The 25,853-nt window shown below is 42.9% G+C and overlaps 1 protein-coding gene and 1 pseudogene across 1 annotated transcript in view; one reads left to right on the top strand and one right to left on the bottom strand.

Moving 5' to 3' along the window:
• LOC129697508 (dynein axonemal heavy chain 8-like) overlaps positions 1 to 25,853 on the bottom strand; it is a 641,267-nt gene that overhangs the window by 194,523 nt on the left and 420,891 nt on the right. Inside the window, 4 exon segments of the mRNA XM_055636144.1 lie at positions 2,819 to 3,060; positions 6,942 to 7,188; positions 9,108 to 9,269; positions 15,365 to 15,499. Of these exon segments, the coding sequence (XP_055492119.1) occupies positions 2,819 to 3,060; positions 6,942 to 7,188; positions 9,108 to 9,269; positions 15,365 to 15,499 (786 nt within the window).
• On the top strand, positions 21,385 to 21,490 carry LOC129697727 (U2 spliceosomal RNA; annotated as a pseudogene).

The raw sequence follows: 25,853 nt of genomic DNA on the forward strand, positions 1-25,853 counted from the left end.
CTCTGATTGAGGCACACCACTTGCAGAGACTGATTGAGGCACACCACTTGCAGAGACTGATTGAGGCACACCACTTGTAGAGACTGATTGAGGCACACCACTTCCTGGTTTTATAGTCCCTCCCCCTGCTGCCAGCGGGGGCAGCAGAGAGAATGGAGAATTTTGTAAAATCATTAATATCCCTGTCATATTTCGTCGACAGGAAATATCCTTGGCACACATACGGCGGAGGGGGGCTCTGAGCGAGGTGGCCAAAACTGGGCAAGTGTGAGGTATTATTCTTCGGGAGGTCAAATGAAAGGGGAAAATATACTGCTCATGACAGGACCCTTAACAGGAATGATTAGCAGAGGGATCTTGTAGTACAAGTCCATAGCTCCCTGAAATAGCAACACAAACAATAGTGTGCAAAATAAGTCAATATGCTTGCCTTCATCGGTCATGGCAATGAGTGTAAAAGTCAGGAAGCCATGTTGCAGTTTTATTTAGGCCACATTTGGATGTGTATAGTTCTGGTCACCCTATTAGAAGAAGGAAGTAAAGTTTTTGGAGAGGGTGCAGTAGAAAGATACCAACATTCTGCCTGGATTAGACGGTATTAGCTACAAAGGAAAGATTGGACAAACTTGGATTGTTCCTGTGGAGCAGGGAAGATGTATAAAACCTTTGCATCTCAAAATATAGGATAGGCAGTCAGAATTCCCAGGTTTTTCCCAGGTGGAATTATCAAATAGAGGACATAGCTTTAAATTGAAGGAAAGTTGAAAGAACATAAGCTCCCAAAGCAATGCTCATACATTTTCCCGCCAGGGTATTGGTTATTCTTGAGTTCAGATGCAGTCCATCTCTACTGTACAGGTGCAGCCTGTCTCTATTGTACAGGAGAACCCTCTTTCCCTGGAAGCGTGCCTACTGATCCATATACCCAAAGCCATACCTCCTGCACCAGTTCATTAGCCATTATTTAAACACACAATTTTACCATTTCTTGCTTCACTAGCTTGTGGTATGGAAAATAATACTGAGATTATAGATCTAGAAGTCCTATTTTTTAACCTTTCTGACTCACTAAATGCTCTTTGCAGGTCCTCACCTCTCTTCCAACCTATGCCATTGGTGCCAATATGGACCACAAGTCTTTCCCATTCAGAATGTCCAATGCCCGCACTCCTATCATTGGTGCTGCTATTAATTTATTATTATTATTATTATTATTATTATTATTATTATTATTATCAGATATTATCAAGTAACAGTGAAAAACTATCTTTCCATGATACCAGTCAACTCGTACTGTACCAGGAGTACAATCCAGCCATACACTGAACAACAGGTAGTGCAAGGAGAAAAATATCACAATGCAAAATATAGCGTTAGAGCATAATAGCATTACAGTTACAGAGAAAGTGTAAATAAAAAAATATTGTAAGTTGGGAGATTTTATGAGAAGACGGTTCAGTCATGTCAGGTAATGAAGACGCTGTTGAGCCACTCTTTGGAAAGTGAACCAAATGTCACACACATTACCAAATGGCATCACATAAAGTAATACATTAAAACATGTATTGTTTTACCTACAGAACTATAACACATGTCTGCTAAAGATATGAACATTCTAGCTTTTTAAAATTGACACGAGTTTATAAAGTAAAACTGAGTTATGAAAAAAATGCTTCCTTGTGAGGTCACACACGTGACCAGTCATATTTGACCTGACCCGAAACAAACATTGTCAGCATTACATAAATATTTCACTTGATAAACCTCAAAATAAAAAGAATCATATATACAGTACAAACCAATATATCTGTAATGCTTTCAGAATTAGAAGAAGTGTTTTCCACAAATTTTCCCACATTTTTGGCCACACACATAACTAAGAATGGGCCTGTTCCTGATTCTGATGGAACTTTTCGAGCTTTTGTATCTTCTGGCAGAAGAGAGAAGCCAGTATAACTGGTGTGTAAATAGTCCTTGATTATGTTGGCTGCTTTCCCGAGGCAGCGTGAAGTATAGAGGGAATCGATGGAGGAGTAGGACAGATTTCTGTGATGGATTGGGGTAGATCCACAACTCTCTGCAATTCTTTGTAATTTTGACAGAGCTATGGCCAAACAAAGCTGTGACGCATCCCAATAGGATGCTTTTTATGGTGCATCTGTGGTAACTGCTTTGAGTCATTGGAGACATGCTGCACTTCGTTAGTCTTCTGAGGAAGTAGAGGCATTGGTGTGTTTTCTTGACAGTAGCTTCAATGTGCGCAAAGGACAGATTGTTGGTGATATTTACACTTAGGAATTTTAAGTTCTCTATTGATGCTAACTGTGGTGCATATACCACCTTGTTTCCTGAGGTCAATAACTATGTCCAACCCTGCTCTATAGCAGAGCCAGTCATGGTATCATTGATCTGGTTGCTGCTGCTATTTCCCCCAGAGAGCTTAACGCTCTGACTCTGAAATTTGTTCCTCATTCTGGCCAAACCATCTCTTAAATGATGCCGAATGAAAGCGAGGGAGTCCTTGCAACTCTCCCACAAAATACTTTCTTGTTTTTTACCTCCACCCAAACAACTTTGACATCCTAGATATATGAAATTCGGTCATCTCTCTTTATTGCATCGTCAAAATTATATACTAGCTCCGTTAAATGCTGCTCAACTTTGCCTCCGTTTGAGTGTTGAGTTTTCTATATCCCAGGAAATCCATATTAGAACATCTATTGCTTCCAAGACATTACTGATTTATATTAAACTTCCTGCTTAGTGTCACAGATACAGAATATCAAAATTACTTTTCATTACATGCTGAGGCTTTTACCTTCAAAATTGGCTTCCAGTTGAGAGTAGAAGAACTTATATAGACCATCCCCATTCTGGATACCGTGGCTGGAGATGCATTCTCAATGTTGTGTACTTCAAACAATAGTTTGCAAGAAGGCGCCATTGGAATACGGTCACCATTAGCCAAAGTTAAGGTCTTATTGTCATCCAATACGGAATTTAAATTTTCAATCCAAATAGCATCTACTGGGCCATCTAGAACAATCCAGATATTCTCACCTAGAAATCAAAGTTACAAAACCCACACAAAGGCATTAAATATTAATTTGTTCTGTGAACAATAGATACTCTATAACTGTATCTTCATTGGATTTTGCAAGACTTCAGAACTGATTCACATTGTTACATTTAATTAAAATATAATTTGAATTACTTTACAGAGTTAGAATTTGTTTTGAAAAGAGTCAAGTGTTTTATTGTCATATGTCCCAGATAGGACAATTAAATTCTTTGGCTGTAGGGAAGAAGTTGTTCCTGAACCTGGACATTACAGTTTTCAGGCTCCTGCACCGTCTTCCCGATGGCAATGGTGAAATGAGTGTGTGGCCAGGATGATGTGGGTCTTTGATGATGTTGGCTGCCTTTTTGGGGGGGAGATGTCATGGGGTGTGAATAACCCGGTGGGGAGGGGGACAGGGGGGGTGGGGTGGCTGTGAATAACCCATAGAGGGGAGGGGGCTGAGGTGTGAATAACCCGGGGTGGGGGGTGTGGCACTAGGTAGCTTGAGAGCCCATTGTGATTGGTGCACTGAGAGTGGCATTGTGACATCTTTGGAATCTGCTGGAAAAAAGGCTGAAAAAAACTTTAATCGTGAATAACTTGTGAAATATAGGACGAACGCGAGTACGACATGGAGAGGAAAAAATGTGTTAGAATATGTAAAAATGTAAGCGCTAGCGCATAGCGTTTTGAGGAAGATACAAAACAAACACGAACACACACGCACACAAGATGAGACTTTTATAGGTAAAGAGATGTAGCTGGCTGAAGGGCATGTCTTTCTCCTACAGTAAAAATACTTGCAAAAGTATTCATACCCCTTGAACTTTTGCACATTTTGTCACGTTACAACCACAAACGTAAATGTATTTTATTGGGATTTTATGTGATAGACCAACACAAAGTGGCGCATAATTGTGAAGTGAAGGAAAATGATACATGGTTTTCAAATTTTTTTACAAATAAAAAACTGAAAAGTGTGGCGTGCAAAAGTATTCAGCCCCCTTTACTCTGATAACCCTAAATAAAATCCAGTGCAACCAATTGCCTTCAGAAGTCACCTAATTAGTAAATAGAGTCCACTTGTGTGTAATCTAATCTCAGTATAAATACAGCTGTTCTGTGAAGGCCTCAGAGGTTTGTTAGAGAACATTAGTGACAAACAGCATCATGAAGCCCAAGGAACACACCAGACAGGTCAGGGATAAAGTTGTGGAGAAGTTTAAAGCAGGGTTAGGTTATAAAAAATATCCCAAGCTTTGAGCATCTCACAGAGCACTGTTCAATCCATCATCCGAAAATGAAAAGAGTATGGCACAACTGCAAACCTACGAAGACATGGCCGTCCACCTAAACTGACAGGCCGGGCAAGGAGAGCATTGATCAGAGAAGCAGCCAAGAGGCCCATGGTAACTCTGGAGGAGCTGCAGAGGTCCACAGCTCAGGTGGGAGAATCTGTCTACAGGACAACTATTAGTCGTGCATTCCACAAATCGGGCCTTTATGGAAGAGTGGCAAGAAGAAAGCCATTGTTGAAAAAAAGCCATAAGAAGTCCCGTTTGCAGTTTGCCACAAGCCATGTGGGGGACACAGCAAACATGTGGAGGAAGGTGCTCTAGTCAGATGCGACCAAAATTGAAGTTTTTGGCCTAAATGCAACACGCTATGCGTGCCGGAAAACTAACACTGCACATCACCCTGAACACACCATCCCCACTGTGAAACATGGTGGTGGCAGCATCATGCTGTGGGCATGTTTTTCTTCAGCAGGGACAGGGAAGCTGGTCAGAGTTGATGGGAAGATGGATGGAGCCAAATACAGGGCAATCTTGGAAGAAAATCTGTTAGAGTCTGCAAAAGACTTGAGACTGGGGCGGAGGTTCACCTTCCAGCAGGACAACGGCCCTAAACATACAGCCAGAGCTACAATGGAATGGTTTAGATCAAAGCATATTCATGTGTTAGAATGGCCCAGTCAAAGTCCAGACCTAAATCCAATTGAGAATCTCTGGCAAGACTTGAAAATTGCTGTTCACAGACGCTCTCCATCCAACCTGACTGAGCTTGAGCTATTTTGCAAAGAAGAATGGGCAAAAATTTCAGTCTCTAGATGTGCAAAGCTGGTAGAGACATACCCCAAAAGACTTGCAGCTGTAATTTCAGCGAAAGGTGGTTCTACAAAGTATTGACTCAGGGGGGCTGAATACTTTTGTACGCCACACTTTTCAGTTTTTTATTTGTTAAAAAAAATTGAAAACCATGTATCATTTTCCTTCCACTTCACAATTATGCGCCACTTTGTGTTGGTCTATCACATAAAATCCCAATAAAATACATTTACGTTTGTGGTTGTAACGTGACAAAATGTGCAAAAGTTCAAGGGGTATGAAAACTTTTGCAAGCCACTGTATATCTCGGTTTTTATTGAGGATGGTGTAACGTCTCCTCATGTTCCATCGCGCCATGGCTACCTAACTTAATGAAGAAAAGATTAAAGTATAATCCCTCCACATCAGTCTGAGGAAGGGTCTCTACCCGAAGCTTCACCCATTCCTTCGCTCCATAGATGCTGCCTCACCCGCTGAGTTTCTCCAGCATTTTTCTCTACCAAAGTATAGATTCAGATTAGTTTATAGCCATATACACCCAAGTCCAATGAAATTTCTATTACGCATGTAGCTCACAGAGTAAACAATATACTTTGAGTAATACTAAATCTGATAGGAGTGGGGAAGAAGCTGTTCCTAAGTCTGGATGTCTGAGATGTGAAGCTCCTGCAACTTTTCCCAGCAGTAGAAGAGAGGAAAGGGCGTGGAAGGCATCCTCATGATCCTGTAGAAACAAGGAACTGCGGGTGCTGGTTTACAAACAAAAAAGTCATAAAGTGCTGGAGTATCTCAGCAGGTCAGGCAACATCTCTGAAGAACTGGGGAAGGGACCATATCCAAAACGTCACCCATCCCTATTCTCCAGATATGCTGCCTGACCGGAAGAGTTACTCCAGCATTTTGTGCCTTTTTAAAAAAATCCTTATGGGACTTCCAGCCTTCTTGATGCATTGCACCGTGAAGATGTAAGTAAGCGATAAGCCTAAGGTGGAACGGGTTGTCTTCTCTACTCTCTACAGGTTTGGGTAGTTAGGAGTTGATCAGATGCCATACCAGGCTGATATGCATCCCGTACCCTCTATAGCGCATCTGTAGAATTGAGAGAATCCTTGAAGACACGTCAAATCTTCTCAGCACCTCAGAAAACAAATACACGGATACACGCTTTCAAGATCACCTCATCAGTATTAAGGGTCCAGGCTAGTTTGCTGGTTATTATCGATGCCTAGAAACTTAAATTCGTTGACCATCTCGACAGCATCTCAGTTGATGAGGACTGGGCTACGTTCACTCCCACACTTCCTTAGGTCAACAACCAACTATTTTGTCTCACCGATGTTAAGGGCTAGGTCATGGTCCCAACATTATGAACAAGGTTCTCAATTCCTTTTCCTATATTTCGTCTGATCATTGTTGATCATCTGGCCGACAACAATTATATCATTAGCGAACCTATGGATCGAGTTGGTGTTGTACTTGGCCACACAGTCATGGATGTACAGGGAATAGAACAAGGGACTGAGTACAGTACTTTGACGGACACTAGGGTTTATCTTAATATAGCTATCTGGAGAATTGTTTATCATGTTGGTGTCAAGTAGATTAAAATTTATAATATTCTGATCAATAATATGTTATTATACTTTTGGATAATGTTTTATCCTCACAGCCTGGACAATTGTCCTGCTTACATCCCATTGAAATGTATCTGTCTCACTGGTTTAAAAAAAATGTAAACAACTTACAATTCAGAATTTCAAAATTAGAGTTACCTTTTTTTGCTTTAATGGATTTTCTCCAAAGAGTTGAGAAGATTCCATCAGTCCAGTCATTAGTTGCTGTATCCAATCGCCCAAACATCTGTGGAGCTGTAATAGCCTTAGGATTCATTCTCATCTCCCGATGAGGGGCTCCACATTCAGTCATTGCTCGCATGAGGATGCGAATGACGCAAGTCTTTCCAGAACCACTGGGACCCAGTGTCATTAGCCCATGACGAACTCTGGCTGTTTCATATAGCTGGAAATTGAACAACAGTGTCTTGAAATGCCACATGGCAAAAATAGAAGGACAGGAGTAATTGGCTTTTTATACTAGCAGGGAGGTGGAATTGTGGAATATTATACAACGTGGGAATTCAGCCCAACTGTGCTGGTTGAGAAACAAATATTCCACCAGCCAACTAGTCATCATTCTTGAAGTACACATCCAGGAATTTTCTAGAATGTGGTGATGGTTTCAACTTCTGCCATCCTTCCGGGTAGTAGGTTTCAGTCACCTACAATTTCCTTTGTGAAAAGAATTCTTCTCGAATTCTTCAAGCACCATCAGATTGTTAATAGTCTCATTTGATATTACAGGTACTAAATTAAATATGGCTTTCATAAGGTGAATTGTTCCAGGACGTACCAATGCAGAAAACAACACCAAGCAACAAGAAATTCCATATCTTTCTGATTTCATTTGTTACTATTTTCAGCATATCAATGGATAAATGAATTAGGATGAACTAATTTGCTTTGCAAAATTGATAATTAGTTTGGAATTTTAATATTTTGATACAGGACAACTTGACTGCTTAAGGGCCTGTCCCACTTTCACGACTTAATTCACGACCTCTGCCGAGTTTGCCCTTGACTCATACTCGCAGCATGGTCGTCACGAGGTCGTAGGTCATAGGAGGTCGTAGGTAGGTCGTAGCAGGCCGTGATGCTAGTTGTAGGTACTCGTGGCATCAAGTAGGTCGGGGCGTTTTTCTAGCATGATGAAAAACGTCCACGAGTAAAAAACGGCGTGAATTAGGTCGTGAAAGTGGGACAGGCCCTTTAGGTGATGTATAGCAAAAGCAATTATTCCATTAAAATAACGATATTCAGTGGGATCCGTGCTGGGATCTCTGTTGCTTGTGATACTTGGAAGTAAACAAGTTGGTTTGGTTAGTTAGTTTGCTGATAACACCAAAATTACTGAGGAGTGTGTGGATGGCTGTCAAAGTAAAAATTGGGGTTCAGTCAGCTACAGAAATGGGCAGAGAAATGGCAGATGGAGTTTAATCTGAACAAGTGTAAGGACTTTGGGAGATTGAGTGTAAGGGAAAATATACAATTACCGGTAATGGCAAGAGCCTTAACAGCATTGATGTGCAAAGGGATCTTGGGGTCTCAGCCATAACTGCCTGAAAGTGGCAATACAAGTAGAGAGCCGTAAAAAAGGTCTATGGTATGCTTCGCTTCACTGGTTGGAGCATTGAGTATAAGAGTCAGGAATTCATGATGTAGCTTAAAGGACTTTGGTTAGGCTGTAGTTGGAGTATTGTGTGCAAAGAGTTCTGGTCGCCCTATGAGGAAGGATGTGGAGGCTTTGAAAAGGGTACAAAGGAGATTTACGGGAATGATGCCTGGATTATGTTGATGGGAGACTCGATAGAAGTTTACTGTACAAAATGATGAAAGGCGTAGATTGGGTACACAGTCAGAACCTTTTACCCAGGATGGAAATATCATACTCAAGAGTATAGATTTAAGGTGAGGGGGGCAAAGTTTAAAGGAGATATGTGGGGCAAATGTTTTTTTTTTACATAGTGAATGCGTAAAACGTGCTGCCAGGAGTGGTGGTGGAGGCAGATAAGATTTTAAAAGACTTTAGGATAGGCACATGGATATACAGGGAATGGATTATGTGCAGCCAGATAAGTGTTGGTCTTGGCATCATGTTCGGCACAGACATTGTGGGCCAAATTTTCTGTTCCTTGTGCTGTACTGTTCTAAGTTGTAGTGCAGTTTCACTTGTTTATTAGTTCACTGATTTAAGGATCTTTTTGATATATTAGAACAGAGATGGAAATTTCTATATGCTTCACAGTTTTTACGACATTAATGTTTGGTTATTGTCTACAATAAATATTAAAATGTTGTATGTTTGTGGCTCAATCACATTACCTGAACAAGTTTAAGATTCCATGGTGGGTGATTAACTAATCCTGCAATTTCCACCTGATTAACAACAGCTCCCTGTAGTTCCACATAGGTACTACTATCCAATTGTATACCAGGGAACAAGTCACTGATCAGACTAAGGAAGAGGGGTTCATCTTCATCCACCTGGGAATTAAATGCAATACAATTATGATTTGAAGTAAAAGAAGAAAATGAATAGATCAAGCAGTATATAAATCAAGCAGTGCTATATGGGAACAATGGCACCCTGGTTACGTGCCAGATTAGAAGTCTGGATACCTAGGTGCGAGTTCAAATTTTCATGGAAGCAAGAGATTTGTGGCTAATTCGATATTAATTTTATAAACAAACTATTCTCGGTAGATGGTGACAATGAAACTAGTAGGTTATTGAAAATCCCGATCCGATTCACCATTGTCACTACTTGATCTAACCCACATGTAACTCCAAATGTAAAGCAATGAAGTTGATTTTTAACTGGCCCAGTAAACACGCCATTCAGCTACATAGAACAATGCTGAACTATGTTAGGAATGAAATAAACCAATCACCTTGACCTAGCTGCTGAATTCCAATACAGCAAATACCACTTCTATCATCCTTGTAAAGTCCTCCTGGTGAACATCTGGAGACTGTTGTCTAAATTTAGACGAGCTGACTCATAGACTAATCAAGTGAAAGCCTGCCTATCATCACTCTGAAATATCCATACCTGCAGTTGAGCTAGACACCTCAATCGCAATTATTGTATTTAACCCTTCCTTAATGGTGGTACAGACCCATCAAAGTAGGTGATATAGTAGTGAACATTGATTCCAAATACAATGAAGTTCTGGCACTTCAGGTCAAACATGAAGTAGGAAATCCACTGGTTCATAATCCCAATAGGCATAAATAACGGACCCAGGTGTGAGTATTTATAAAATGCTGAGCAAGGTGATGCTGAACTGTTTTGTGATCCCGACAAGTTAAGCGAGTAAACTCACAAAGTCAAGAGTGTTTAATTGTCATATGCACTGGAAACAGAACAATGAAATTCTTACTTGCTGCAGCTTTACAGGTATATTGATGCAACGTCAGAACAAATAAATATACAATGAGTACTTAAAAGGTGCTAAGCTCAGCTCAGCACAGTTCCAAATGCGATGCTGCAGGGAGTTAGAGGAACAGATTATGTAAATTTGGAAAAAACAACAAAGTTGTAACCGTGGGTGACTTTAACTTTATCAATATTAACCAGAACTTCCTTACTGCAAAGGACTTCTTGGGACAAAATTTGTGAGGTATATCCAAAAGAGTTTCTTGAAACAGTATGTGGATAGTCGAACTCAAGAAGGAGCCATACCGGATCTTGTATTGGGAAATGAGAATGGTCGGGTGACTGGCATTTCAGTGAAAGAGTATTTTGGGAACAGTGATCGTAACAGTGTTAAGATAATTATAAATAAGGATAGGTCTGGACCTTGGGAGAAAGCTAAATTGGTGTAAAATAAATAACATTGTTAGGCAGGAGTCGGAGAGAGTAAATTGGGAGCATCTGTCATTGGGTAATTCCACATCAGACATGTGCGAGTTGTTTAACGATCAGCTGATCAGACCAGACATGTAAGGTTTTGATAGATTATATCTGACAGAGACTTTGAGGAATATAAAGCAAGCAGGAAAGAACTCAAACAGGCTATTACAAAGGCCAAAGTGGGCAATGAAATGTCTTTGGCAAGTCATATTAAAGAAAATCCCAATATAGACAATAGGTGCTGTGCTGGAGTAGGCCATTCGGCCCTTCAAGCCAGCAGCACATAATAGGTACATTAAAAACATGGGAGTAGCTAGGAAGAAGGTAAGATTCATAAAAGAGGGAATTAATGGTTGGAGCCAGAAGGTGTAGGTGAACTATTAAAAAAGTATTTTGCATACATATGGAGTATGGTGTACAATTTTGGTCGCCAAATTATAGGAAGGATGTCAACAAAATAGAGAGAGTACAGAGGAGATTTACTAGAATGTTGCCTGGGTTTCAACAACTAAGTTACAGAGATAGGTTGAATAAGTTAGGTCTTTATTCTCTGGAGCGCAGAAGGTTAAGGGGGGACCTGATAGGGGTCTTTAAAATGATGAGAGGGATAGACAGAGTTGATGTGGACAAGCTTTTCCCTTTAAGAATAGGGAAGATTCAAACAAGAGGACATGACTTCAGAATTAAGGGACAGAGGTTTAGGGGTAATATGAGGGGGAACTTCTTTACGCAGAGAGTGGTGGCGGTGTGGAATGAGCTCCCAGTGGAAGTGGTGGAGGCAGGTTCATTGGTATCATTTAAAAATAAATTGGATAGGCATATGGATGAGAAGGGAATGGAGGGTTATGGTACGAGTGCAGGCAGGTGGGACTAAGGGGAAAAAAATTTGTTCGGCATGGACTTGTAGGGCCGAGATGGCCTGTTTCCGTGCTGTAATTGTTATATGGTTATATGGTTATATGGTATTCCCCGAGGAGAAGGGCATGGAGGATAGTGAGGTCAGTGCAGGGTATATTGATATGCTGGAGCATTTTGAGAAGGAGTGGTTTGGGGTCACTTGAAGAGCATTAAGATGGATAAATCATCTGGGCCAAATGGGTCCTAACCCAGGTTATTGAGGGAGACAAGAGAGGAGATTTTAAAGGCCTTTACAAAGATCTTTGCATCTTTTCATGTCACAGGCAAAGACTTGGAGGAATGGAAACACAGCCAATGTTGTCCCTTTGCTCTAGAAGGGAAGTAGAGATAATCCAGGAAATTATATGTTGGTGAGCCTAATGTCAGTCGTAGTGAAGCTATTGAAAAGGACGCTTCTGGATATGATTTACTCATATTTGGAAGGGAATGGGATGTCTTAATAACTTGATTAGGTTTTTTTTCAGGAGGTGACAAAGGTGATTGATGAGGGATGTGGCAGTATATGATGTCTATATGATAAGTTCCTCACGGTAAAATGATTCAGAATACTGGTATACATAGAATCCATGATGACTTGGTAGTTTGTATTCAGAACTGGCTTATCCATAGAAGACAAAGGGTTACGGTGGAAGAGTGTTATTCTGGTTAGACATCTGTGAACAGTGGTTGTGTGCAGTTCCGGTCGCCCCATTACAGGACAGATATGGACGCTTTGGAAAGGGTGCAATAGACTATAGACAATAGGTGCAGGAGTAGGCCAGTCTGCCCTTCGAGCCAGCATCGACATTCAATGTGATCATGGCTGATCATCCACAATCAGTACCTCATTCCTGCCTTCTCCCCTTATACCCTGACTCTATTTATTTTTATTTATTTTATTATTTATTTCGAACAGAATAAAATAATAAAAAGCAAGTGTGAAACAGCATACAAAAAAACAAAACAAAAATATTTATAAAGTGTCATAAACAATATCTATAAATAAATGAAATCATATGTGTCCCAAAAGGAGCAGGAAGAAGCCGAAGCTTATTAATTCCCACCCCTTATTCAACTACTTGTAATTATCTTATGCAAATTTAGCAGCTATATGTACACCAGCCACTATATGTACACCAAATTATTTACATTTAAACACTAATCAAATATTTACAAAGCCATACAAAAAAGAAAAAAAGAAAAAGAAAAGAAAAAAACCTCATATACTATACAGTATCTTAATACATATATACAACCCATCACTCTATAATCACCCTTCCCAATACAATCAGTATAACAAATAACCCACTCACAATCACCTATCCTCATCCCAATATCCTTTTAAACAAGTGTTTTTGTACATCTTTTTAAACTGGATTATGCTTGTGCTAAGTTTTATCTCCTGTTCCAGACCATTCCACAAATTCACACCACAGATTGCTATGCACATACTTTTAAGAGTTGTTCTGACATTGAGTTTTTTAAAATTATGTTCCCCTCTCAAATTATACTCTGCTATCTTTAAGAGCCCTATCTAGCTCTCTCTTGAAAGTATCCAGACAACCGGCTTCCACCGCCCTCTGAGGCAGAGAATTCCACAGACTCACAACTTTCTGTGTGAAAAAGCGTTTCCTCATCTCCGTTCTAAATGGCTTACCCCTTATTCTTAAACCCCTGGTTCTGGACTCCTCCAACATCGGGAACATGTTTCCTGCCTCTAGCGTGTCCAAACCCATAATAATCTTTTATGTTTCAATAAGATTCCCTCTCATCCTTCTAAATTCCAGAGTATTCAAGCCCAGCTGCTCCATTCTCTCAGCATATTACAGTCCCGCCATCCCGGGAATTAACCTTGTGAACCTACGCTGCACTCCCTCAATAGCACGAATGTCCTTCCTCAAATTTGGAGACCAGGCCAAATTTGGAGACCAGGCCAAATTTGGAGATGGATTACCAAATTGCTGCCTGATTTAGAAGGTATTAGTTATAAGGAGAGGTTGGTTAAACAAGGATTGCTTTCTCTGGAGCATCAGAAGTTGAGAGGAGACCTCATAGAAGTCTAAAAAATTATGAATGGCATAGACAGTTAGTACCTTTTTTTCCCCAGCATGAAAATGTCAAAGACTATAGAGCACAGCCTTAAGGTATGGAAGGGGATTGGAAATAGGAGACGAGTTTAAAGGAGATGAGCAGATTTTGTTTTTTTACACTGAGAGTAAGGGATGCCTGGAATATGGTGGTGGAGGCAGATACGATAATGGCATTTAAAAGGCTTTTGGATAGGTACATGGATTTTCAGGGAATAGAGGGATATGGATCACATCCAGGCAGAGGAGCTTAGCCTAATTTGACATCTTTCTTTCCACAGACTTTGTGGGCTTTTGTTCCTGTGCTGTACTGTTCTATATTTGAGTAGTAGGTGCTGGAGCAAAAAGGTACAAAGAACAGGAAAGGACTTTACTCCAGATTTAATGTAGTCTGTTACCAGTTAGGGCAGTGGTGTGCTCCTCCTGAAGAATGTAAGATCAGGGAAACTTGCAATGTCCCTTGTGACTACACCTCTGAGAAGTGCATCCAGCTGCAGATATTGAATGACCACATCACGGAGCTGGAGCTGGGGTTGGTGGCATTCAGCATCTTCAGAGATGTTGAGAGAAGATAAAAGGAATAGGAAAATGCAGAGTTCCTTTGTGGCAATCCCCTCAGTAGCAGGTTTATCTTTTTGTATACTGTTGGGGGGGATGGGCATGACCTTTCAGTAGGCAGGAACAGCAGTTAACGTCTGTGGCACCGATATGGGTTCTGAATACTGGACAGCCAGGAGAATGGCAAGAGAAAGGAAATGCTGCATTCAACCCAAGTGAAGAAACTCAGGGTGTAGATAGGCTCATGGACAAGGATATGATAAACTTAATAAAACATAGCTGAGAAATGGGCAAATCTATTCTATGATACAGATGCCACAGAAGTGGTATAATGAATAAAGTTGTGGGGGTGGGGGGGGGGAGGGCTTGCCTTTTTGATGACGAAGAACATAACAACAATGCTGATTCTTGGTGGGATCGTACAGTGGGTTCCAATATGGGTCGAACGTAGAAAAACAAAAGGGATGATTACTCTGATGGGACTGCATTAAAGGCTTGCCAATAGTCCGTGGGAATTAGAGGAGCAAATGTGCAGGGAAATCACAGAGAACGGTAACAATAATAAGGTAGTAATAGTCAAGAGAGAGTCAAGAGTCAATTTAATTGTCATTTGGACCCCTGGAGGTCCAAACGAAATGCCGTTCAGAATCATGCAGAGTATAAAGGAATTGAACAAGGTGGAACTTGTTAAATGTGTCGTGCTCTCTTCTGAGCTCCCAATGTTCTCAACACAGAAAGAATATTTCTTAAGCCAAAATCATAATGAACCTACATAATAGTGGGAGATTTTAATTTTCCCAATATTATCAGAATCATGCAGAGTACAAAGGAATTGAACAAGGTGGAACTTGTTAAATGTGTCCAAGAAAGCTTCCTTAATCAATGTATAGAGGGCTGCAATAGAGAGTGCAACGTTGGATCTTCTCTGCTGTGGAATCATTGAAGGAGCACTTTGGGACCGGTGACTATAATTTGATTGATGTAATTATGGAGAAAGATAGCACTAGTCCACAAGTTAAACTCCTAAATTGGGGCAAGCTCAATTTTGGAGTGTAACTTGGGAACTTGCAGAGGTTGATTGTGTGAGACTGTTTGCAGGTAAAGGAACAGATGGCAAAGACCAAGGGGTGGGGGGAGACTGGACTTTTTGAAATGAAAAATAATCTTCAACTATCCCTTACCAATTTAGACAGATTCATGTCTCTCAGAACTCTCATGACAATTGTTGACTCGCTGTCTTCAGGTCGTGCTCTCTTCTGAGCTCCCAATGTTCTCAACACAGAAAGAATATTTCTTAAGCCAAAATCATAATGAACCTACATAATGAAACAATCAATAAAAATAATCATAACCAAGGTGCTGAAGGAAATTAGTGGTAGTCCAGCAAGTATTATTGATTCTTCAATAATAGTTTAAGTTCCACCAGCATAACTCAACACAAAGTCCAATGATTCTTGACCCTAACATGGATGAAAGAATTGAAATGAATTCACAAAGCATACCTGCTCATGCATCAAGACTCTATTAAAATAATTTTCTGTAAATTATATAACCAATGTATAATATTCATAGAATTTTGTGCAGAATCTGTAACTTATTTTAATGTTTATATTTCTAATTCCTACTATTAAAGAAAACAAATATTCAGACATCCAAAAACACTTCACAGCCTATTCTTTTTTTCCGAAGTTAGGTTACTTGAAAAAAATGTCGACTAATTCGTACACACCAGGATCCCTTAAATAGCACAGTGAAAGTAGCTGTATATTAATGTATAAATAGGATTAGGTTAAAATTGAAGTTAACCACGCTGATTACAGGTCATCATGGATTTGTGCCTAAATTATTGGTCGTAACTCATATGTCACAGAGTCTATATTGACCATGAAGCAACCATTTTATACTCTGAAGAAGGGTCCTGACCCAAAACGTCACCTATCCATTTCCTGCACAGTTACTCCAGTACTTGGTATAAAATGGAGACCCAAGGAACTGCAGCTATAGAATCTTGAGCAGAACAAATTGTGCCCAAGTTGAAGTGTTCCAAACCAGGACATCCAAGATGGCCTCATTCTTTAGGGAACAGCAGTTCCCCTCTTCTATCATAGATGACAGGCCCGTACGAAGCTTTCCAAAAAGGGGGTGGCATGACAGGATTACAAAATAGTCGCATTCCCCTGCAGGGAGAGACTGCAAACCCCGTTTCAACCCCCCCCCCCCCCCAAAACCCAAACTAAGAACCAAAAACTAGACTAACCAAAACAAAATAAACAACACAAAAAACATAAACAAACGGGACTGTCGGTGAGCCGCTGCAGCAAGGGCCGCGCCGCCACTCCGATTCCTATTAAATCTTTTGCCCTTCACTGTAAACTTATGGTTCCCAGCCCTGGAATACCTAGTGATTAAATGTAGGCCGTTTTACCTGCCTCGGGAGTTTACTGTGGTTATCATCATGGCCATATACATCCCACCACAGGTTAATGCTAACCTGGCGCTAGCACAGCTGCACTCGGCCATCAGTAAGCAGCAGGATGCTCACCCTGATGGTGCCTTCATCGTTGCAGGGGACTTTAATCAGGTCGACCTACGAGCTGCACTCCGCAAATCCCACCAGCATGTGCAGTGCCCTACCAGGGGCTCAAACACGCTGGATAAAGTGTACACCAACATCAAGGACGCATACAGAGCTCTCCCCTACTTATCCCTGGAACAATCCGATCACCGCTCACTGTTTCTACTGCCTGCATACAAACCCCTCATCCGCAAGACCAAACCTGCAATAAAGACGGTCAAAATATGGCCCGTTGACGCCACCCTAAAATGCCAGGACTGCTTTGATCGCACTGACTGGGACCTGTTTGCACAACAGGCTACCAATGGTACAGAGGTAGACTTGGAGGAGTACACATCCACTGTGCTCTCCTACATCAACTGCTGTGTGGAGACTGTCACAGTGCACAAGCAAATAAAGATGTCCCAAACCGGAAACCCTGGATGAATAAGGAGGTTCAGAATCTGCTAAGGGCACGCAACAATACCTTTAAATCCAGGGACACTTCTGCCTACAGTGCTGCCAGGTCGAACCTGAACAAATGTATAAAAAAGGCCAAAGACATCCACAGGCAAAGGGTGGAAGACCACTTCAATACCGCGGACACCAGAAGCATGTGGCAGGGTGTCAGGGACATCACTGACTACAAGAGCAGCCCTGCCAGCCCTCATAGTGATATCACACTGGCCAACGAGCTAAACACCTTCTTTGCCCGCTTCAAAACTGGCAACACCACCAGGAGTGGAATTAACCCCGGCCATGGCGGAGGGACAGGCTTTATCACTGAGCACTCAGGAAGTACAGTGCGCTCTGCGTAGGATCAATCCACGCAAGGCTGCAGGCCCGGATGGAGTCCAGGGAAGGGTACTAAAGGACTGTGCTGTACAGCTGGCGGAGGTATTCGCGAGAATCTTTAACCTGTCCCTATCTCTGGCAACGGTCCCCAAGTGCCTGAAAACAGCTACCATAGTGCCGGTGCCGAAAAAGTCTAAAGTCAACAACCTGAATGACTACCGCCCGGTTGCCCTAACTCCAATACCCATGAAGTGCTTTGAAAGGCTGGTCCTCTCCCACATCAAAACCAGCATCCCTGCCTCACTGGACTGTCATCAATTTGCATACAGGGCAAATAGATCATAGAAACATAGAAATTAGGTGCAGGAGTAGGCCATTCGGCCCTTCGAGCCTGCACCGCCATTTAATATGATCATGGCTGATCATCCAACTCAGTATCCCGTACCTGCCTTCTCTCCATACCCCCTGATCCCCTTAGCCACAAGGGCCACATCTAACTCCTTCTTAAATATAGCCAATGAAACTGGCCTCGACTACCCTCTGTGGCAGAGAATTCCAGAGATTCAAAACTCTCTGTGTGAAAAAAGTTCTTCTCATCTCGGTTTTAAAGGATTTCCCCTTTATCCTTAAGCTGTGACCCCTTGTCCTGGACTTCCCTAACATCGGGAACAATCTTCCTGCATCTAGCCTGTCCAACCCCTTAAGAATTTTGTAAGTTTCTATAAGGTCCCCTCTCAATCTTCTAAATTCTAGAGAGTATAAACCAAGTCTATCCAGTCTTTCTTCATAAGACAGTCCTGACATCCCAGGAATCAGTCTGGTGAACCGTCTCTGCACTCCCTCTATGGCAATAATGTCCTTCCTCAGATTTGGAGACCAAAACTGTACGCAATACTCCAGGTGTGGTCTCACCAAGACCCTGTACAACTGCAGTACAACCTCCCTGCTCCTATACTCAAATCCTTTTGCAATGAAAGCTAACATACCATTCGTTTTCTTTACTGCCTGCTGCACCTGCATGCCTACTTTCAATGACTGGTGTACCATGACACCCAGGTCTCGCTGCATCTCCCCCTTTCCCAATCGGCCACCATTTAGATAATAGTCTGCTTTCCTGTTTTTTGCCACCAAAATGGATAACCTCACATTTATCCACATTATACTGCATCTGCCAAACATTTGCCCACTCACCCAGCCTATCCAAGTCACCCTGCAGTCTCCTAGCATCCTCCTCACAGCTAACACTGCCCCCCAGCTTAGTGTCATCCGCAAACTTGGAGATATTGCCTTCAATTCCCTCATCCAGATCATTAATATATATTGTAAATAGCTGGGGTCCCAGTACTGAGCCTTGGGGTACCCCACTAGTCACTGCCTGCCATTGTGAAAAGGACCCGTTTACTCCTACTCTTTGCTTCCTGTTTGCCAGCCAGTTCTCTATCCACATCAATACTGAATCCCCAATGCCTTGTGCTTTAAGTTTGTATACTAATCTCTTATGTGGGACCTTGTCGAAAGCCTTCTGGAAGTCCAGATACACCACATCCACTGGTTCGCCCCTATCCACGCTACTAGTTACATCCTCGAAAAATTCTATAAGATTCTATAAGATCAACAGAGGATGCCATCTCTCTGGCTCTTCACACTGTCCTGACTCACCTGGAAAGACAGGGCACGTACATGAGGTTGCTCTTCATAGACTATAACTCTGCATTCAATAAGGTCATCCCCACCAAGCTCACCACCACCAAACTCCACCAGCTAGGCCTCAGCTCACCGATATACGATTGGATCCTGAATTTTCTGATGGAGCGACCGCAGGCAGTGAGACAGGGCCCGCACCTGTCCTCCTCTATCACCCTGAGCACCGGCACACCACAGGGCTGTGTACTAAGCCCCATGCTCTACTCCCTCTTCACACACGACTGTGTTCCTGCATTCGACACCAACACCATTGTCAGGTTTGCAGACGACACAACAGTGATTGGGTTGATCACCAATGGTGATGAAACAAACTACAGAGCGGAGGTGCAGAACCTGGCGGACTGGTGCGCACGTAACAACTTGTCACTAAACACCTCCAAGACCAAGGAGCTGATTATTGACTTCAGGAGGTCACATAATGGAGAATAAACCCCAATCTCCATCTATGGGGAAAGTGTGGAGAGAGTGTCCAGCTTAACGTTTCTGGGCACTTACATTTCAGAGGACCTCACATGGTCCACCAACACCACTGCGCTGGTCAAGAAGGCACAGCAACGACTGTTCTTCCTGAGAACATTAAAAAAGACTGGTCTGCCCCAACAGCTGCTGACAACCTTTTACCGCTGCACCACAGAGAGCATATTAACATATGGCATCTCTGTGTGGTATCTCAGCTGCACGGAGGCGGAGAGGAGAGCTCTTCAGCGCATCGTCAACAGAGCGCAGAAGATTATTGGGACACAGCTACCAACCTTGGAGGGCATCTACCACACACAGTGCCTCAGGAAGGCCGTCAGCATCCATAAAGACTCCTCACACCCTTGTAATGGACTATTCGAACTACTTCCCTTCGGCAGACGTTATAAGGCCTTCTACGCCCGATCCAGACTCAGCAACAGCTTCATTCCCAGAGCTATAGCGACTCTGAACGGGCCCTGCTGAGTGCCCCCCACCCGCCATGGACTGTCTCCCTTGGATGGTCACGTCGCACAGACACATCTGCACTTTAGTCTGTTTGAACTGTTTTGACTATTTTACTGATGTAATGTTCTTTTTATAAACAATGTTCTCGGGGTATCTAAATATAAATTTTACTTCGGAGTCACGTGAGTGACTTCGTGAAGAAGCCCGCTTCCACGCATGCGTGCCATATCGCTACACGCATTGCAACGAGTCACACAGGGGGGAACGGCGTTCCCCAGCGGGAGAATTTGAAAGTCGGGAACAGCAGGTAAGAGACTCTGCGTTCCTTTTTTCTACTTACCTTTTAGGAGGCTGCGGAAAGCTGGCGGGGAGACCCGTGGAGGGCGAGCAGCCGGCAGCAGCAACAGCACGAGTTTCCCTGGAGGGGAACAACCTGTGCCCGACTTTGCTCCCGCACCGGCAAAATTCACTTCTCGGCCGGGCGGGAAGCAAAGCAAAGAGGTCCCGTATGCCAGTCTTTAGCGAGACTGGCTTGGAACAGTCGCTAGCGGCCAGCGCGAAGGCTGCGGGACAGAGAGCAGGGACCAGCGCTGTAAGTACCCGGGGTACACAGCAGGGCTGGAAACGCTCAGCGAGTGCAGCGGCACTATGGAGTAGGAACTGGACGTCCGGGCTGAAAACCTTCTTCAAAAGGTAAGCACCGGGGTTGGTCCAGGGGATCCATAGGTACAGGAACTGCCGCGAATGGACCAGGCCCGTGAACACCGGGGTCGGTCCGAGCGGCTCGAACCCGACACGCAGGGAACAACGTTCACCAGCGGGAGTATGAAAAGTCGGGAACCGCAGGTAGGAGACTCTGCGTTTCCTTCCACTTACCTTTAGGTGCAGACATGGACTGGGTCCATGTCAGCTGCAGAATGCCGGCGGGAGAACCGCGGAGTGCAGGCAGCCGGCAGGAGAGCAGTAACGGCAGTCGGCAGCGGCAGCGGCAGGAGCGGCAGGAGGCAGCGGCAGGAGAGCTGGCAACGGCAGGAGCTGGCAACGGCAGCCTGGGCACATCGATTCCCGGAGAGGGAAAACACCGGTGCCCAACTTCGCTCCAGCACGGTGAGAAAATTCATTTCTCAGCAGCAAAGGACTTTGCAGTTGGCTGGCTGCAATCTACTACAAGGGACCAGTATGTGAGTTCCAGGGTCGGTCCCAGCGAGGTTTTTAGTTACAATAATCACTTCTGGGCCTTTTGGCTAAGATCAAGTGTAGTATCTGTTCTTATCAGTTTAATATCTGATTCATCCCTTATCTAGGGACCATATATTAAATAAAAACTATAGTAGCTGTTATCATCAGTTTGAATGTCTTATATGTCCCTTATCTAAGGACCATATAAGTAGCAGTGTCCAGAATTGAGGGCATTAGAGTGGGGTTGACCAGCTGCAACGACCGCAAGGGACCAGTACCGTCAGTATGGGGGTCGGTCCCAGGGGTCTTAGATAAAGGAGCAGCCAGGAGTGCTGAAAGCGTTGGAGCCGGGTTAAAGGAATAGATGGAAGCAGCTGTGCCAGTTATCCTCCACACCGGCCATATCCACTCCATGGAAGGAAGGACAAAACTGGAGAAGGAGGACCATGGAACAGCGGGCAGCCAGCAGCAGCCAGCGGCACTTGGATCATCCGTAGTGGGATCAGCTGTGCCCGATGTCGGCCCCGCACCGGCCAGATCCATGCGGCCGAGCGGTAAGGCTAGACACATATCAAACAAGGTAGTGGACTCAGAGGGTCCGACTTTGCATAATACCGCCGGCAACCAGCGCCGAGAGGGCTGGAGTGGAAGAAGCGGTGTATGGAGCCTTGCTCCAACGTGATAAAACCACAGCAGTACCTCTTTGAGGGCTGCACAATGCTTCTACCCCATCAGAGGGGAGCACTGTGGGTCAGTTCTGGGTTGACTTGCAAGAGGGGTCCGCAGAACAAAAGACAAGTGGGCAGCAGTTAAGCCCCACATGGGTACCCCGTGCGGGACCCTAGAGATCTCTAACTCTATAAAAAAGAGTAGGCAGGACCCTGATGGGCCAGAGCCTGGTAATACAGCGTCCCATGATCCTAACACAGCAGGGACTCTGCTGGACATGGTGGCTGATTACTTTAGCCAAGTCAAACATGGGTAGACTTGGATCCAGGATGGCAATAGTATTACTATATGTCTGGCCACAAACGCCAACAAGAAAAATTTACAGACACTGGCCAGACATCTGCCACCTGGCAACGGTGAGGCATTACAGGTGCCCAGTGTAAACCAATGCATTTGGCAGCATATGGGGACGAACATCAGGAACCAGGACCTCAAGATCCAGAGAACCTTAAAGGGATTCACGGAAGGCATCATAGCATACACCCACACCCTGGACTAAACGTAGGTAACCAAGACCATCAAGACGCACTAGCTCTGTTTAGTAATATGCAATATGACCTGAACTACACGTGGAAGGCGGCCATTCAGCCAGCACTAGGACCCCAAAATGCTACCATTTGCAAACAAAGAACCGTGGGTGGACAAAGCCTAGACACTGGGGCTCATCAAGGCCAGCGCAAGGGCCTATTTTGGGGCATGATACCAGCCACAGGCAAGGCCATAAAAAATGTGGCTCATACCAGTGGCAGTGCCAGAAATCAATATAACCCGCAGGATCCTTTTTTAGGGTATGGCCAGGGCGGCCACCCTGGAAGATGCGGAAGCCTCAACCTCCCACACAACCCCGAACAAGAGATATCAAACCAGAACCTCCTTTTCAAAAAAAAAAAAAAAAAAAAAAAACCAAAACCAAGGAAATAACTCAACCACCGGTAACCATGGAGGTAGGTGGGTGGGGTTTATTCTGTTAAAATAGGGACCTACGATGGTAGGGGAGGTTGCAACACTACAGTTATGTATGGTATATAATCACTACAGATTCATATAATCTCAGCAGTATTCAGGGTTATCTGATAGGATTTACTCATCCCAATAACCACAGTACAACATACACCAGAAGGGCATTTTGTCCTTACATAAACCAAACAATCCAAAACCCACATGGTGCTACAAAAAATTGTACACGAAAGGTGTGATTGAGCATACTTTTCATGGAACATTAGAATTGTATCAAACATATTTATTAAATAAAATAGAGTAGGGTTGCAGGATTATCATTTGATTTTAACCCTAAACACATTTGTTCTAGATATTCATTTTAAGATGGATACTCTTATTATTGATAAAGACTTGGTGTCAGCTGCGGTTTTCTATATGGCAGGCATTGACTCAAAAGAGGAACTTTGGCAATATAGAGCTTACAAAAGGGGCAATCATCAGCCCCAATATTATTTACTAAAATTCTAAAACCAGCTTGGCATTGTTATGTAAACAAAGCCATAGGGTGATGTATTTCCCCCGTTCGGCCCCATCAATGGGGTACTAGGGAAAATTGAACTTCACTCGGCATCTGGAATTCTCAGAGTACCCGACTGGCCTACTAAATCATGGTATTCGGTCATACAGGGGATGGTGTTAGAACCATGTTCCCTAATGTACATAGCCAAAAATTATTAATTTATCCAGTGACTGGAGGCAGTCATCCATGCCATAAGACTATGGATTTATTGATTGGTAGAGTCTAAAAGACCCACTACACGGCAGTGGGCTGTCAGACAGGACGATGAATCTCATCTCATCTGCACTAAGACTGTCAACACGGAAGCAGTACCTTGGACACATCAAGAATGGGGCATATACTGCTTGGACAACAACCTCGACCAACAGGCCAAGAATTTCTGGCCGTATTGGATTTTTAACAAGCCTCCATTATGATAATCGATGGGGCTACAGTGCCATCAATAGTGCCACAAGTGCACTCTCCAATTACCTATCACAAGGAACAGAGCGGCACGAGGTGGGAACGCACCCCTGGTAAGAAAACTAGGTACTCCGAAATCTGGGACGTGGGTGTCGTTTCTCAACATGCTGAGGAGCTTGTAGCTCATAACAGCGTTGTCACTTCAGTAACAGTCCAGGAAGATGGTTATGCTCATGGTGTTATTTACCGCACAACAAGTCCAGCCATTAAGCAAACTGAGCCTGGACTCCCTAATCATCTCACCGAGAAACTGGTGTTGTCATACAGGATTTAATAAAAGAAAACAGATCGGGTTCCTCGGGTCAAGTGTTTGAATTTATGGTACACCCATATGGCAAACGACTGTGTATAGCAAGACACATCTAACAATACATAGGATATACTAAGAACATTCGAGGTCAGAGAATGGAGTTGTTTATCTCTTACAAGAAACCGCATGAAAGGGTCACGACTCAAACTATATCAAGGTGGCTCAAATAGGTCCTAAAAATGGCAGAAATAGACACTAATGTTTTAACTCTCATTCCACCAGGGCTGCAGCAACATCCGCAGCAAAAATTGTACAGGTACCCACAGACCAAATCCTCAGAATGGCAGGATGGTCATTCAAAAAGGGTTTTCCACAGGTTTTATAATAAACCAGTTATTTTTTGGAGCCATCATTGTATTAAGAAAACATTTTATGTTCAACAAAATAATTTGCCCGAAAGGTTACAGGGCTATGATTCTCAAATTAAAAAAAAAAAAAAATTAAAAAAAAAAAAAAATAAAAAATAAAATAAAAAAAAAATGTTATATATTTTTTCGTTATACCACACAACTCTTTGTATAATTGTGTTTTAAAATTACTAATGATGCTCTCTCCCAATACCCAAGGCAGTTTGTGAAGCATGGACTCGTTCCACGGCATGAGGTCACAGAGCTTTGAAATCTTCACGAAGTCACTCACGTGACTCCGAAGTAAAATAGTAAGATTAAACGAGAACTTACCAGTTTGAAGTTTGATCTGTATTTTATGAGGAGTTACGATGAGGGATTTCGTGCCCTCCGCTCCCACCCTCTTATGATCATATCAAAAACTGGTATCTCTTTGGTAATCTTACTATGTTAGATCATTATAGGTTCCTGTGACCTCACACCGCTGCTTTGAAGTATGACACGCATGCGTGGAAGCGGGCTTCTTCACGAAATCCCTCATCGTAACTCCTCATAAAATACAGATCAAACTTCAAACTGGTAAGTTCTCGTTTAATCTTACTATTTTAATAGTTATTTAAGTTATGACATCGGATGGAAGCTGCATACCAAATCTCGTTGCGCTTATGTGCAATGACAATAAAATATATTATTATTATTATTATTATTATTATTATTATTATTATTATTATTATTATTATGTCCTCTGCTCCTCGATTCACCTACTCTGGGCAAAAGACTCAACCATATCTATTCAAATCATGATTTTATACACCTCTATTAGATCATCCCTCATCCTCCTGTGCTCGATGAAATAGTCCCAGCCTACTCAACCTCTCCCTATAGCTCTGGCCCTCCAGTGCTGGCAACATCCTCGTAAATCTTCACTGTACCCTTTCCAGTTTGATGACATCTTTCCTATAACATGGTGCCCAGAACTGAATACAATACTCTGAATGCGGCCTCACCACCTTCTTATGCAACTGCAACATAACCTCCCAACCTCTATACTCAGCCTGACCTACTGAGTTACTCCAGCACTCTGAAACGTCACAGAACAGGGCAAGATTAGCAAGTTTGCTGATGATACAGAAGTGAGAGGTTTTGC

The sequence above is a fragment of the Leucoraja erinacea genome, chromosome 5, assembly GCF_028641065.1.
Source record: "Leucoraja erinacea ecotype New England chromosome 5, Leri_hhj_1, whole genome shotgun sequence".
Classification (NCBI taxonomy): Eukaryota; Metazoa; Chordata; class Chondrichthyes; order Rajiformes; family Rajidae; genus Leucoraja; species Leucoraja erinaceus.